At 37.7% G+C, this 16465-nt stretch overlaps 1 protein-coding gene across 4 annotated transcripts in view; it reads left to right on the top strand.

The window, feature by feature from the left end:
• The first annotated feature begins 209 nt into the window (after positions 1-209).
• The window catches only part of YTHDC2 (YTH N6-methyladenosine RNA binding protein C2), a 33602-nt gene continuing 17346 nt past the window's right edge, over positions 210-16465 (top strand). Inside the window, exons 1-12 of one of the 4 annotated variants that reach the window (XM_063319884.1) lie at positions 210-543; positions 883-973; positions 3564-3760; positions 5543-5742; positions 6338-6504; positions 8401-8503; positions 9706-9862; positions 12093-12200; positions 13288-13436; positions 13816-13951; positions 14291-14417; positions 15478-15543. In XM_063319884.1, the coding sequence (XP_063175954.1) occupies positions 345-543; positions 883-973; positions 3564-3760; positions 5543-5742; positions 6338-6504; positions 8401-8503; positions 9706-9862; positions 12093-12200; positions 13288-13436; positions 13816-13951; positions 14291-14417; positions 15478-15543 (1700 nt within the window). In that variant the 5' untranslated portion in view covers positions 210-344. The other 3 variants (XM_063319885.1, XM_063319887.1, XM_063319886.1) reach the window with 3 other exon arrangements.

Below are 16465 nucleotides of genomic sequence, written 5' to 3'. Positions count from 1 at the left end.
CACGTCCCCTCCAGGACCTTGACAGTCAGAGGAAACACCATCCCGCCGCCACCCGTGAGCCCAGAGGCCCCCGGGCGCCGCCCCCGATACCCCCGCTGCTGCCGCCCGTCGGCTCTGACGGCCTCGCGAACAGCCGTCCCACCGCCCGCGGCGGCCACCCCGGGAGGGCGGGGCGCGCGCTGACGTCACCACGCTGCGCCGTCCTGGCCCCGGTCCTCCACAGGCGCTACGGCGGCCCCGGCCGTTCTCCCCGCGCCGCCGGCACCCGGCCCATCGCCCTCACACACACCCCGCGACGCCCCCGGTCACCAACCCCCCGGCTGCCCCCCCGCGGTCGCCCAGCCATGTCGCGGCCCAGCAGCGTCTCCCCGCGGCAGCCCGGCGCGGCGTCGGGGGTCTCGGGTAACCCTGCCGGGGCCGCCTCGGCCGCCCCCGCGGCAGGCCGCGGCAGAGGCAAGGGGCTGAAGGATATCCGCGTCGACGAGGAGGTGGAGATCGCGGTGAACCTGGCTCTGGAGCGGTTCCGGTACGGAGAGGAGAGAGGTGCGTAGCGGCAGCCTGGCGGCGGGGGAGGAGCGCCCCGGGGGAGGCGAGGCCGGGCCTGGACCGGACCGGAGTGGGGCTGACGGACTTTTAGGCCCGGAGGCTCTTCATGGGTTCACCGGCAGAAGCCTCTGCTCAGCTTCTTTCTGCCCGAATAAGATGAGCCGCTTCTGAACCCTGCAGCTTGCGCAGGTGTGAAGGTACAGCACTGTCATTAGTCCCGTTGTTCATGGTAGAATGCGGTAGCTTTGGGGACTGGAAAACTCGTGACATCGAGGTGATGTATCAAGAATACTGTGTGTTGCGTTGTTATGTTTGCTTTTTTTGTTATCTTTCTAGAAATGGAATTTCCTTCTTCTTTCACTAGTACTGAAAGAGCATTTGTTCACCGGCTCTGTCAGTCTCTTGGACTGATATCTAAAAGTAAAGGGTAAGTTGGAGTCTGATTTGTATTTCTTGTTTTGTTTTTTTTGGTGCGAATGTGTGGAATTTCATGACTAGCGTTAAAATGATCGTTGTTTCTAGCATATCCTGCGCTGTTGCAGGGAATAGTACTAGAGAAAAAAGTTTAAAAAGTAAGATAAAAATTAATGTCTTTGTGCTTTGCTTTATATCTACTTAAAAAAAAATGCCGATGACACCAAGCTGTGTGGTGCAGTCAGCCTGCTGGTGGGAAGGGATGCCATCCAGGGGGACCTGGACAGGCTTGAGAGGTGGTCCTGTGTGAACCTCATGAAGTTCAACTAGGTCAAGTGCAAGGTCCTCCATGTGGGTTCGGGCAGTCCCAAGCACATATCCAGGCTAGCCAGCTAATTAATTGAGAGCATCCCTGAGGAGAAGGACTTGGGGGTGTTGGTTGATGAGAAGCTCAACATGAGCTGTTAATCACAGAGTCACACAAAATCACAGAATGGTAGGGTTGAAAGAGACCTCTGGAGATCACCTAGTCCGGCTCTCTGGGTTTTGAATGTCTCCAGGGACGGAGACTCCACCACCTCTTTGGGCAGCCTGTTCCAGTGCTCTGTCACGTCAAAGTAAAGGGGTTCCTCCTCATGTTTAGATGGAACTTCCTACATTCAGGTTTGTGCCCGTTACCTCTTGTCCTGTCGCTGGGCACCACTGAAAAAAGGCTGGCCCCATCCTCCTGACACCCACCCTTTAACCCAGGGGAGTTGGAACTAGATGATCTGTAAGGTCCCTTCTAACCCAAACCATTCTATGGTTCTATGATTGCTTTGGAACCATGGGACAATATTTTGGGTCCTTAGTTTTTTCCTTTGAGTTAAGCAAGCATATATCGAATACTTATGGTAAACTTACTATAAACTCTTCGTAGCTAGAATGTTTTGCTGTAGACATTGTTAGCAGTGTACTATATTGGGTCTGGCTGGGATGGAGTTAACATTCTGCATAGCAGCCCTTGCAGTGCTGTGCTTTGTATATGTAGCTACACCAGTGCTGATAACACACCTGTGTTTTGACTACTGCTGAGCAGTGCTGGGACAGCATTGGGGCTGTCTCTCCAGCTCTCCCAGCAGGTGTTTGGACCAGGTGGCCTCCAGAGATTACTTCCAATGTCAGTGATTCTGTGGTTCTAAGTTGCTGAGATACAAACTACTGAAGACTGGGGGCATAGTAGGGGAGCATTGCAGTTTGTTTTTGCAATTCTGCCAACCTTTCCCTGGATATGCACATTCAAGTACTGTTCCAGATTCAGTATTTTTGCTACTCTGAAATGTTATCTTGTATTGATCGGAGCCGAACCCAAGCCAACAATTTAGAAAGCAGCCATGTTGTGGTGGTTGACCTTGGCCAACTGCCAGGTGCCCAGACAGATTTCTTTGTCACTCCCCCTCTTGAACAGTACACAGGGAGAAAATAGCATGGGCTCTTTCACACAGGCTGAAGTTCCTTCAGGATAAACCTGCTCCACAAAGGTCTCTTCTGTGGGCTTCGGGGGAATCTCTTCTCCAGCAACTGGAGCACCTCGTCTCCCTCCTTATTCACTGACCTTGGTGTCTGCAGGACTGTTTCTCCCACATTTTTCTCACTCCTTTCTCTTACAGCTGCTGTGCAGCATTTTTTCCCTTTCTTAAAGATGTTGTTACAAAGTCACCGCCATCGTGGCTGAGGGGCTCAGCTGTGCCCTGTGGTAGGTCTGTTGGAGCTGGATGGAATCCACTCTGTCCGGCATGGGGCAGCCCCGGCCTCTCCTCGCAGAGGAGCACCTGGGTACCTGCATCTTGTACACATGCATCTTGTTCCAACCCTCCCAGAGATGGTGCACTGGGCTCTTATTGTGACCTTCTGTTCTTATCCTGAGAAGTCATTTCCAATGTGTTGATATGTCATTGTAGCCTAGGCACAAGATAGTTCAGTTTTAAAACATATTTAGAACAGTTCTTTGCATTCTAGTATCAGAGTTCAGTTCTGAGAACAAATGCAGTGTTATGATTGAGTGTTCTGTCTCTAATTCTACATTGCAAATCTTTGATAGTGAACGTCATGGGAATCTAATTTGTTCTACGGGATTTTGTTAAGGCTTGCGTATCACTAGAAGGCTGCTTGTTTATTATGTCTATTTCTTTATTTTTAATCTCTAAATCTCTTAAATTAGTCCAGAAATCAGTTTTGTGTAATACCTCTCAGTATTGATCGATAGAGTGATTAATGGAGTTGTCTGTCTTTTGGAAAACAAATGGAGAGAGTTGGCAGAACAGTGTTATATTATGGAGGCCTAATTGTAAGGTTGTGCTGGGTGTAGTCATCTGAAGTCTGCAGTGTCTGTGCTGCACAGCCTAGTACGAATAGAGGGTGGTTTAGATGGTGGACATTGTGGATGCTTCTGTTATTTTGGTGTGCGTTATGCTACACAGGACATTATTTGGAAGTTTCTAGTTATGACATTATATTTGAAGATAATCTGACAGCCATCTTGAAAGAATGATGGTCAACGATCATTACATACAGGTAAATAGGTTTCTTGTTCCTAAAATAGATTTTTTTGTTTTTTCTTCCAGAAAAGGAGCAAATCGATATCTGACCGTAAGGAAGAAGGATGGATCAGAACTAACACGTGCAGTAATGACTTGTTGCTTGGCTCCCAGTACGAAACATGCCATTCGGAGTTTAATTCAGAGATTTCCTGTCACAAATAAAGAACGAACAGAACTTCTGCCAAAGACAGAGCGAGGAAATCCGTGTGCTGTTGAGTCTGGTAAGTTCAGTGTATCTTCTGATGTGGACTTGTGAATCAACACTGCTTAAAAAAACCCCAACAACCCAAAAAAAACCCACCTGCAACTCAACCACAAAACAAAACCCTTTTTTTTCTGATCTCCCATCCCAACTGACACTCTCCCCCCAAAACAAATCCATTAATTTTCTTGACCTTTAATTGTTAATATAAGGTCTTTAAAACTGGTGTAATGAGGAACTTAAGCAGTCATGTCACCCACATTACAGTGTGTCCCTTGTGCCAAATTACTTTTGAGTCCTTGAGCCAGTTCCAAGCAAATGTATTCGGAAGCACATTTCTGAAATGTGAATTCCTACAAGTTCCGTGAGATGAGATTGAAAAAAGAAATGTTACTGTGACTGCTGTATAACAACACCGTTATGAGAAAATGAGGCTGTCTGTTCTGCTTCTAGAAATTCATGTTCTTGATAAAATAAGGGATTTTTTTTGTTTCATCATCTAAAATACATTTGGTCCCAAAGACACTATTATCTAGACTTCTTGATTTCTAGAATATGAAAGAGTTCACTGGAAGACAAACTTTGAATATATTGTAGGTTTTTTTAAACAATGCTTTTAACAAGATTATTGCTTTAACAGTTATGAATGTAAGAGTTATGTTTCTGTGTGGAAAGTTGGGTGTAGTGCACAGAAAATACTTATACCAATATGCCATGTTTCATTGGATATTTCTGATTTATGATGGTTCACACTTCAAGTGCTTCCTTTCTAGTTTTCTTTTTCAATTGTTTCAGTTGTTTAATAGTATTGTTTAATAAAGAGAGGGAAGCTATAATAAGAGTACTGAAAAGCAATTCCTTAGGAAAGCAAGACATAAACTAATGAATAGTATAAAATTCTCCATAATGGTTTTTGGCTCTTTTAGTGTGCTAGCCTGTGTCTGCTTTGCTAAGATGGTGCTTGTAATTTAATATATTAATCTGGTATTCACGTTAAATATGTATAATTGAATTTACAGCAAGCTTTTCATTCTTCTGGAAAATAATTACTAGGGAATTGTAGACTAGCATTCACAATACTGAATTTTAAATAGTCTCCTCGGAAGATAGGGGGAGGTTTGTTGGGTAGTTATACGTTGCTTTCTAATACACGACACTGTCCAGGGGTCTAGATACAGCATGGTTCAATTTGTATGACATAAGACAAACCTTATGGACTGGAGCATTAGGTTATGTAAGACTGACTTAAAGGAGGTCATAAAAGACCAGAGAGGTTGTGAAAGAAGACATATGAATCACAGTCAATTTGTCTTTTCCTCAGAAGACATGCTTGTCAATTTGGAATAACTTAAAAGGTTTAACTATACAGTGAATATTTCTAGGCAAACTGTGGAGGTGTGAATGTATAAACATGATGGAACGTCCAAGAAAATATGCCAGGCTGCTTTTCTCGGGTTTGGTTTCTGTTTCTCTTTTTGCTTTTCATGACCTTTTTTGACTTTGAGCAATGCATTGGGATAGCCTGTTTTTGTTCAGAATGCCTATGAAAGTAGTAACTCCTTTGAACAATATTTACTTCAAGAATCGTAACAGGATGCGTTACTATGAATATGTCTTTTAAATGTGTTTGTTTGTTGCTTACTTTCTAGTTTTCTTTTAATCCCCCAAAAATGGGTTTGTCACTTTATCTAGAGGGATGCATGTAAAGTCAAAATGTTCATTTTTAAGTACAATTTTTAAGCAATGTTTGAGTGGCATTCTTTTGTATCTGTCCAAGTAAATTGTTAACTTCTGTTCACAGAAAACAGAGAAGTGAACAAGACAAGCGGACGACTTAACAACGGCATCCCCCAGGTTCCAGTGAAAAGAGGGGAATCAGAGTTTGATTCCTTCAGGCAATCACTACCAGTTTTTGAAAAACAGGAAGAAATTGTCAGAATAATAAAGGACAATAAAGTTGTTTTGATTGTAGGAGAGACTGGATCAGGAAAAACTACTCAAGTAAGTTTTTTTTAATGAAATAAAAAAGATAACAATATTTGTACAAAACTAATGCCAATTTTATAATATTTATATAGTAAGGGATTTCTTTATGGTAGTTTTAAGGCTTTTGTTTTCCTGTATAGTTGAAAGTTTTCTGTTCTAATTCACCCTCTTGCTTTTGAAATACTAAGCCAGTAGATACTGCAAGCATAAATGGTTCTGCACAATTTTCTGATAGATACTAGTTAAAATATTTTAAAATATTGAAGGGAAAGTAGCTATGATTTTGCGTAGCCCTTTTAGTTCTAAATCTAGTTCTAGAGTAGAATATTACTGTGTTAAAATGAAAGATTACCTACAGGTATTTTTTTTTATAGATTTCTCTGAAGTAGGAGAGAGAAGCTTCAATTTTTTTCTTAAACAGATTAAACTTAAAATCAGAAATTTATTTTTGCTGCCTTTCTGCCCCTTCAGGTATTTTTGCGATTATAATCCTATAGTGAATCCTTTTGCAACCTGTGTAATGTTGAGACACAGTTAAATTGTTTCACCATGGTAAAAAAAGCTATGACTTTATCAAACTAAAAAGTAAATTTAAACCACTTCTTTACAGATCCCTCAGTTCCTTCTTGACGACTGTTACAAAAATGGAACTCCCTGTCGTATATTTTGCACTCAGCCAAGACGTTTGGCAGCTGTTGCTGTGGCTGAAAGAGTGGCAGCAGAAAGAAGAGAAAAGATTGGGCAGACAATTGGTTACCAGATCCGATTAGAAAGCAGGTACTGATGATATTTCTTAAAATCAATTAATCCTGTGTTGATATCTTTAATCTTGCATACATTTAACTCTAGTATATTTGGGATACACCCTAGTAAAAGCTCAGTACATAAAGTATAGGTAGGATATGTTATTTCAGTTAATGGAGTATTTAAGAGTGAAAAAGAGAGTTTTTCTCCTGTATTTTGCCGTTTAATGTAGTAAGTTTTCTTACAAAAGTGAATTGCAAATGCTTTTTCTGATTTCTGCTCAGGTGTGTGCGTGTGGAATTCCTTGTCTTATTTTCAGATCAAGTCTACGCTTCCCTTTTTTTTTTTTTTTTTAAACTTACTTTAACATGTATAGATACAAAAATTCTGCAAGCTTTGGAGTTAGGTAGGAGGACAAGTATGCTGCAACAAGTCTACATAGTGAGAATTGATAGGGGACATGGAAGGAAAAAAAGTGAAATTTGAAAGTGAATGATGAAGTTGAGCACTATTTATCAATCTAGTTGGGGTTATATTTACTCTGTTTCAGCTTTTATGTTTAAAGCTTGAAGTGATACAAAAGTAGAGATTTCTAGGTCACCTGAGGAATTGTCCCTGAAGCAGAGCAGGAAAGGATGAAAGTGTGGCTTCTAGATTCTTTGAACTGTGTAGATAGTGGGATTTCCAGAAATGAGCAGCAGTTGGGATATGAGTGAGAAGAAGATGGCAAAAGGTGTAGCTGGTTATGTTGCTTATATGGATGAAGATACCACATCACAATGAAAATGAATGCACTTGAGTAACAAAGACAAGTTAAAGAAGAATTTGAATATGTGTGCAAAAGCTAACAAGGCTATTAAGGGCTTAAAAGAGCTGGTAAAGATGAATTGCAAATAAGGTGGATGATTAATGTGTGGAAGTACTATGCTGGCTGAAGAAGAACAAAGCATAGTTCAGATCAAAATGGAGGAATTATTTGAAACAGTGTGGAAAATCCTGCTTAGGAAGAATCAAGAGATTCTCTCAAGAAAGAGCGAAAGTGAGAGATGGCAATGTAACTGGGCAAAAAAGATTGGGGATGGAGGTGTTTACAGAAGCACAGGAGTCTAACTTTTTAAGTTTTATGAACTATTAGACAGCAATGATGATTTCTAGAACTCTGATGAAGAAGAGAGAAGAGTAGACATGGCTAACGTAAAGTATTTCCATCTTTTAAGTGTTCCTTGAATTTAATGTGTAGGAGGATTTTTGAAAGGAGGGATGAAGTCCAAACTTGGAAAGAAGTACACATATGATAACTAGTGAGCTCATGTCTTCCAGAAATGGACTGTAGAGTGCGCTACAAAGGAACTTTTCAGTACTTAAGGTTGCAGTGCTGGAGGAAGTAGTGGTAATTGCTGGTTTTACTTGCACACCTAACTCTGCTACAGGTACTAGAATAGTAACTTTTAAAGATTTTGAAATTCTTGAAGAGAAAAATGAAAGCATTTGAAAAGGATCAGCTGATTTCTTTGTGATTCAGTCAAGTATAGGCAAATACAAAGACCATATCCAAGCATATGCTTAAGAATTGGAACCTGTTTTTTCCAAAGTAGTCCACACTGCGTTTTCCAGTAAATTAAACAACATGAAGGGGTTCTCAAGGTACTGTTCCACTTGCTTATTTATTTATATGAATTTGAATCTCAGTTGATTAATCCATTGTCTGAAGTTTTGGAGCATAAGCACTAAGATTCCTTAGGAACTTTCTGGGAATAGGCATAGTTTAAAAACAAGTAGTACGCATTAAATCTTTGGTGAGAGAACTATAATCTCGTGCCACTTCTGGTGCGCAGCTGTTCAATCCTTTAATTTCCAGTAAGCAGTGGAAAGCTAGCATGCATTGGAGTGGTGCAGAAGACTGAAGTATCTTTATGTCCCGCTCAACAGGGTTTCTCCAAAGACACTGTTAACGTTTTGCACTAATGGCATACTGCTTCGCACACTAATGGCAGGAGACAGCACTCTATCAACAGTGACACATGTTATTGTGGTAAGAGTCCTATTCTGTTTCAGTGAGGTGGAGCATCATGTATTACTTGTTTATTGAAGATCAGATCCTAGTTTTCTTCAATAATTTGCTAAGCATTTTGGGTGTCCTTGTTTGCTTAGAATCTGAATTAATGTTTAAGACTTACTGAGTCTTTTTTGTAGCATGTACGTTTTGGGGTTTTTTTTTGGTAGAAGTATCTTGTTTTAGGTTCATGCCAATAATTAATTTTGGAATCATGATGCAGTTGTGGAGGACAGAGCTCTAAATTTTTCGGAACTTTCTTTGTCATAAAGCAGAAAATCCTTAGGAGGCTTATGTAGATATGATTCAAAGTGAGTGTGTCAGAATTTCTTGTATCATGTACTTGTTATAGCAATACCAGGTTTGCAGTCCATTTGTTTGCCCAAATGTTTTCAAGGTAATGAGTAGTCTTAATTTTTAGCAAATAAGCGTGTTCATTTTTGATGATGTGAATATTCCTATTGTGGAGTTTGATAAGTCAGTGGAACCAGAGTGTTTATCACAAGATTAAGTTCTCCACTGCTGAAGACAGAAAAAATAATGATAATGTTAGGTGCCTGCCTATTTATCAAAATGGAAAAAAGTATAAGAATGGTTTATACATTCTTGACTTCGGACTAAAAATGTTTTCTTCGGGTCCCTGCTTCATAAGTTCATAATACAAAACAGAACAGAACACACCAACAAAGATGATTACTGTAATCTGTCATGTGCCTTAATTGATGATAAGCTTTGTGCATGACTTAATGGATCTAAGCAGTCTTGACTTTTTTTCTGATTATGTGGTATCATACATTTCTTTAAATGTTCATCAATTGTGAAGTGAGGATTTATTAAAGTATTTGTAGGATTTGTGTTTTTTGTCATCTTGAAATTGAGATTCAAATGTAAGAATTGGAAAAGTTTCGGATGTTCTCTTTAACTTCTGAAATCAACGTACATGTGGCTTGTGCATTAACAGAGCAGTCTGATATTTTTATAAAACTTCTTGAAACATTTTTTAACTTTTGGATAGTTTTTTTAAAAAAATCCTTAAACTAGACTTACACATTTTAATGCGTCTGTAATGTGTCAGCAAATTACTTATTTTATTTTTTAAAAAACTTTATGTTTGTGAAAAGTTATAATCTTGGATCTGTGACATTTATTTGGGATTTTTTTTGTTTTTCCTTTTGTTATAGGATGAAGTACATGAGAGGGACAGGTTCAGTGACTTCCTGTTAATAAAACTGAGAAATGTGTTGCAAAAACAGACTAATTTAAAACTAATTATTTCTAGTGCTGCTCTAGATGCAGATCTCTTTATTAGGTATTTTGGGAGTTGCCCAGTAATACACAGTAAGTATTAATGTAAACTCTTAAAGCTGAGTACACCTGGCCTGTGACTTGCAGATCTTACTAAACCGTAGCAAACCATTCTGAGTAAGAGAACATGATAAATGCACTGTGTTTTAGCAATGATTGTTCTTTATATGTATATTTTTATTTGTTATTTTATGTTGTTTCTTAACTATTTGCACTTACTTCAGAGCGAAGTAGTTTTATCATAGGGAGTTCTGTAAGTGCAGGGGTGTCCTGGTCTCCACCACGTTCAAGAAGCAGGAAGAGGTTCTTAAAGTGCTGATCTCCATGGTGATACAGACCCTAGGATATACAAGAGTGTGTTGTATATTAACTCATTCTAGTAGATTCTAGTACTTCAGGCCTTATAGAGATCGTTACTTGTTACCGGATAAAACACAGATAACTGCACCTGGTCACTTCAGAAATACAGTCCTAGGCAAATTGTGTTTTCATGTTTTAATCTCATGATTCTTTATTTTAAAGGAAAGTATTGGTTGTTAATCTAGGGAAACATTGAGAAAAGACATGGCAATTTATGTTAATTTATGTTCAGGCTCAGTAATCTGCAGTTAGATTACATTCAAATGCAAAGAAAAGTTATCATTATTGCTCATTTAATTTCATTTGACTGATCTTTAGTAGAGGTAAAACGTAGATGTGTGGGAGATGCTTTTTTTTATTTTTTTTCTTCCCCTTCCTTGCAAGTTTTCTGCATGGGTGACCTCTGCTGGCACCTTGCAGTCCTCTTCCTTTTTCAACAATGACGTCTAAGTATAAGGTGTTTTGAAAAGAAGCCTTTAAAAGAAAACTACTCAATACACTGTCTTTTCCTAAGAGGCTCAACAGTCCCAGGACATGGTTAGGATCACTTTCTTAAGAATCTTGTCTACAAATCATCGGTTTATTTTGGTGAATGCTCCTGAAAAAGAAAGCTAGCTATCTTACAGATAAAAATGTTTATTTCTAGTTCCCATTTCTGATTTTCTGCCTAGTAAAATAAGGCTTGCAACTTGTTGTAAGGAGAAATCTGGAAATTACACATGATTTCAGTGTTTTCCAAACTTTTTTTTTGGACAGGGGAAACAAGTTAGAATTGTTGTGGGACTTTCCAGTTTACTCTTCTTTTAGGTTCCTGCTCATTTAGATCAGTATGTTTATCCAGGAAATTCTGATGACGGTCTCTTTCTCTCGTTTACCTCGGTGGTTATACTGTTACCATGTACTAGTCTTCATAGGCTAATTACAATTCAAAAGACAATTTCCTTTTTCCATTTTTGCGAATTTAAGAATTAAAAGAGGGTTTAGATACTTTGTCCGTTCATGTCATGAAAAAGATCTGATGCTCCTTCAACGATATAGCTGACAAAATCCTGACCATAGAAACCAACATTCTGTAGTTGTGGGTTCCTTTGGTACACAGAGTTTGTGACCAGTGTTGGAAGACTTCCTCCATGACAGCTTCTAAAAGTATGCGATTTGTAGCTTGTCCTTTCTGAAGAAGTGAAAGGTCCTAGGTGATTTAAACTCGGCTATGGCAAATGTCTGCTAAGGGACCAGAAGTTAAAATCTAGATATTTCACTTCTTCACATGAAAAAAACCCTTTAACGTCCATAAATAAAGTCCAGAAAAGAGTGATATTGAAAAAGAAATGAGAGTAAATTGTTAGATGGTAAAGACCATTTGGGATGTCTCATCAGGAAACATTCAGTAAAGAAATTCAATTTTGGCTGAAATGATTGAGAAAATTGAGGGGGGAAAAAGTTTAATACAAAAGCGGCAGTCCGCTTGTAGGATGTTGCACTAAAGCTGTATTAACTGCTGTTACATTTTGTAATCCAGGTGCCAGTCTTAGACAGAGAATTCTTTTCTGTAACCCTAAACAAAAATGGCTATTTTCTTTTTCTCATTTTGATAAAATTGCAATGAATAACTGTCAGTCATGTGCATCTCTTGCTGTAACACTTCTGTAGAATTGAAGAGGTTAATGAGAAACAAGCTGTCATTCCCTTTTGAAATGTTGTTTTATTTTGCGGCCCAGTAATCTTAAGAAAGTAAACTCCAGTGAAGTTACTTTTACAAGATTTTTCAAGGAAACTAGTGATTCCTTAAATCAGGCCCTAATAATTTTTAACTCACTTTTTGTGTCTACAAAATTTTTAAAAATTAAGATTATGAGTGAAGCTAGGGAATATCTAATATTTTATGAATTATTTATACTTTCAGTACAAGGAAGACCTTTTGAAGTTAAAGAGATGTTTTTGGAGGACATTTTACGAAGCACTGGGTATACAAACAAAGAGATGGTAAAGTACAAAAAAGAGAAACAGAGAGGTTGGTGGACTTCTTAATTGTTAGGGTTGGCTATGACTCTCATTGATTGATTGAACAACTAAATAGGATGATTCTCTGTTAAAATTCCGAAGTCAGAATATGAAATGAGACATGATTAGATGACAGCAAGTATCTTTAAGCTCTCAGTGTTTACATTATTGAGGTAGATTATGTAACTTCAAAAAAAATAATTTCACTTTCTTTTAATGATTGCATTCTTTTTGCCTTCAGTTGATAAAGATTATATTTTTCCTAGTTATTATGGAATAGAATTGCATATAACTGGGGGCTTTGCCCACAGAAGAAATACAGAAGCAGAAGATACTATATGCTGACTTTTGGATGTAAATTAAAGTGCAGCCATTAAGGAGGGCAGGATTTTGTACATCTTGCACAGAAGTGGTTCCTTAATAACATTTTTCACTGCATTCATCAGACGTGGATATATTTAATATATATAGCCCAGAAGGGTTAACACCCTTGAACTAAATATAGTTATTTTTCAGTGGACTGAGTAGATATATTATTTGAGAAGTTTTCCTGGCAACTGAAAGTAATGATCCTAATGTGTATTTAAAAAAAAAAAAAAAGGCAAAATCCAAAGCTATAACATATAGTCATAACTGTATGTTTATCATGGTGCTCAGCTCTGATCACTGGATAGAAAAGTTCAGTTAAGATGCTGGTGTCTTCTACTTGTATGCAAAAATTAGTGGTTACGTGCAGGAGCTATATCACTTCTCTTTGGTATTTCACTTCTGGATAAAGATCTGGACTGAGAATTGTGTAAAAAAATACTTAAGAAGCTCATTTGAATGCAGTAAGTTGGAATACTGGAGATTTACGGGGCTTAAGCACCCAAATGGTATTTTTTACCTGGTTCTTATAGCAGATGTTTGCAATGCTGCCCTTTGGGTGCCCTTAATCATGGAGTTTGTATCGGGCTGGTAACAGCATTCTAGATTAAATAAAAGAGATTGAATAGATAAAACTTTGTGATTTGATGGAACTATTTTTTGTAACGGAAAACAATGGATAACTAAGACGACTGTAAAACTGGTTTTGGAAATACTGTTATGTATTATAGAAGAGAAACAGCAAAGCACTCTTACTGAGTGGTGTTCTGCTCAAGAAAATAGTAGCAAACTGGAATCTCAGAGAGAAAGATCTGTCCCAAGTACAACTGAAGAGGATAATCTGTTGGATGATGGTGGTGACACATTATTTAATCAACTGGTAAGTTTTTCCTTTTGTTGGAAGAGATGTTTAAATCTGCGTTATATTATTACTACCCATTTAAAAACTGTTTTCTAAAGGTATTACTCCTGTAGAGTTTCTAGAAGGATATCAACATATTTTAAAACATTTTGTTGTTGTTAGCATGGACTACTTTAGCTAAAGTACAGTTTTCAGTTTTGATGGTTGTACATAACTTTTGTTTAGATCAAATGGCTAGTACATTCGTATGTTACAATAAACGCTTTAACTGATACCTGAATGCTGTATTTCTGATTGTTACTAGGAAAACTAACTTCAAATTCTTCGTGTCTAATATATGAGAATAAAGGCAACTTTTTGAAGAGATTAATCTTTCAATACTGTTTTTTCTTTTCAGACTGAAAAAGATGCAAATTGCCTTGAACCATGGCTAATAAAAGAAATGGATTCTTGTCTTTCTGACATCTGGTTGCATAAAGATGTTGATTCCTTTGCTCAGGTGTTCCATCTCATTTTAACTGAAAACGTCAGTGGTAAGTTTTTCGTCTTACTACATAAGGAAAAACAACCACAAAATGACTTGAATTTCTGTGGCTACTTTATTTCCAATTGTTACCTTCGAATTCTGATGCCTATTGAAAAAATTAACAGGGTTAGCATAATTAATGAGTTTTGTAGGTATTTGTTGTACTTTTTCTGAAGTATTGACATGTTATAATATGCTTCTAAAATACTGTTAAATTCACATGAACTGACTGGTGGTATTAAGAGAAGAAACAAATTCTCTTTGGGCTGGGTTTTGAAAGTCATTTACATGAAAAATAACAATGTTTGTATTGGTTTTGCTGATTTTTTTTTTTTTTTCTTCTCAGTTGATTATAGGCACAGTGAAACCAGTGTGACTGCACTAATGGTTGCTTCAGGGAGAGGATTTCTGAGTCAAGTGGAACAACTGATCAGTATGGGAGCAAGTATCCACTGCAAATCATCCAATGGCTGGTAAAAACACACAAATAAACTGAAAGATAGATTTATTTGTCAATATAAGAATGAGAAAGAAATTTTGTAAGATCTAAACTAATTTACTAACTTATCAGACAACTGTTAGCCCTAATAGGTTTTGGCAGTCTAAACAATTTCTAACATCTGTTCATCACATTGTTTCTGTCAATTCTAAATTGAGTTCTTGATTAAGCAGTCTCAAATATGAGATACACATTCTTGGTTTCAATGAGCCTCATTTAACACTGTGTAGAAGAAAAATTGGAATCTTTCTCACTGGGTTAATTGAATTAGACCCAAAATTTTTGGCGCTTCTTATTTTAAGAGAGTAACCTATATTGAATTTTAAAAGTGTGTTACAGGTGCGAAGATCTTTGCTGTGTTATATCTGTAAATATGTTGTATTGTGTAAAAATATTTGTGAATCTATAAAAATTCAGATTTTTGTGGCCATGAGTTGTGTCTTCATACAAACAGGCAACTATAATAAATAATTGTAATAAGGAAAGGTAAGAATTAGGGTTCCAGAGGTCTGATGTTTAGTACTACCACTTGAAAAACGTAGGAAAGAATGCAGTTTAAAAGGAAGACAGAGTGAGCTGCATTGTGAAGAGGGGAACTTCCCGGAAGACATCAAAAAGCCCAATGTTTCACATATTTTGGAGAAAAATGGTGTGACTTCTCAGGGTGATTTGAAGGAGCTAGTAAAGGGTACTGCAAAAAGACATGCTTATCTCTGCACGTTGGTGTGTGGTTTTTTGAAGGAGTGGCACATTATTCTTCCTTATTTCCTTCCGCATGTTTGCATGTGCTTCTGTGTAAAACTAAGAGTCTTTCTTGCTGAAGAATTGCAGTTATCTAAAAATCATGTAACTATGATACCTGTTCATACACTTTAAAATGGGAAGTTGCAGATCCAGCAATAGCGGCACTGATTAAACAATAATGCAGAAATTGATAGAAAAGTGCGGTGTCAGTAGTCGCCTCACATAACATGCTATTCACATGTATCTCTTGAAGTGAGAAATCAATAAAGATTTTTATGCAATTCTTTCAGGATGGCTTTGGACTGGGCTAAGCGCTTTGGACAGACAGAGGTTGTTGACCTGTTGGAGTCCTACAGGTAAGCGATAACTGCTTTGCCGAAAGAGTTGTATAAGATGGTGAAGGGGATTTTATGTTTTGCCTTATTTTAATTAGAACAGTTTTTAGCTTTTTATGCTTTAAAATCTGACCTAAATAGCAAGATTTATTTGAGAATAGGAATATTTCAAAAACACAGTTATTTAAGAAAACGTTTGTATTCAGTATCATAGTGATTAGTTTTGCACAACTCTTAGGAGAAATATAGTTCAAGTGATGTAGGACGACTTCTATATTATTAGTGTTTGTCATCTTGATTTGGATATTACTACCATGATTGTATATCTAGGCAGGTTGTGATCATAGTAACAAACTAGATGGTCATTGTAGGTCGCTTCCAACTGAAATAGTCTATTCTGTTCTACTCTGTTCTATTCTATATAAATATGCAGAGGAGATGCTGATTCTATACCATGTATCACTTCAATTTCAGAAACAAACCTACTGTGTGTTTTTATCTGTATATTGTTGATACATGACAGTCATATTAAAGAAACATTATATGAGTAACATGTGCACTAGGCCATTCAAGAATTGTTTTTTGATTAACTTTTAGTTATTATAGTTTAGTTACAATTTTGTGGAGGCCCATTTTGTAATTTCTCTTGGTATAGTTTCTGTTAGTGTAGTACCTGCTTAACTGTTGTTATGGGGAAGTTTTTTGAAAACACATTTCTTTTTAATATTTTTCTTTGAACAGATAAACAACTGATGTCTTTATATGTCAGGTTCTGTCACATTTGCTTATGGTTGTGTTTCAAGAAAGTATAATAAAATTGAAGTTAACACTAAAAATTGAAGTTGCATGCTTTTCTGAGTTAACACATCAGTGGACAGTAGTAATATTGTGGAGATGCTGTTCTGCTACACTTTAAAATTAAAATTAGAGATGAGTAGTCTTG

Source organism: Chroicocephalus ridibundus, chromosome Z (assembly GCF_963924245.1).
Source record: "Chroicocephalus ridibundus chromosome Z, bChrRid1.1, whole genome shotgun sequence".
NCBI classification, from domain to species: domain Eukaryota; kingdom Metazoa; phylum Chordata; class Aves; order Charadriiformes; family Laridae; genus Chroicocephalus; species Chroicocephalus ridibundus.
Note: the sequence above shows the minus strand (reverse complement) of the source record. Positions and strands in the feature narration are given on the sequence as shown.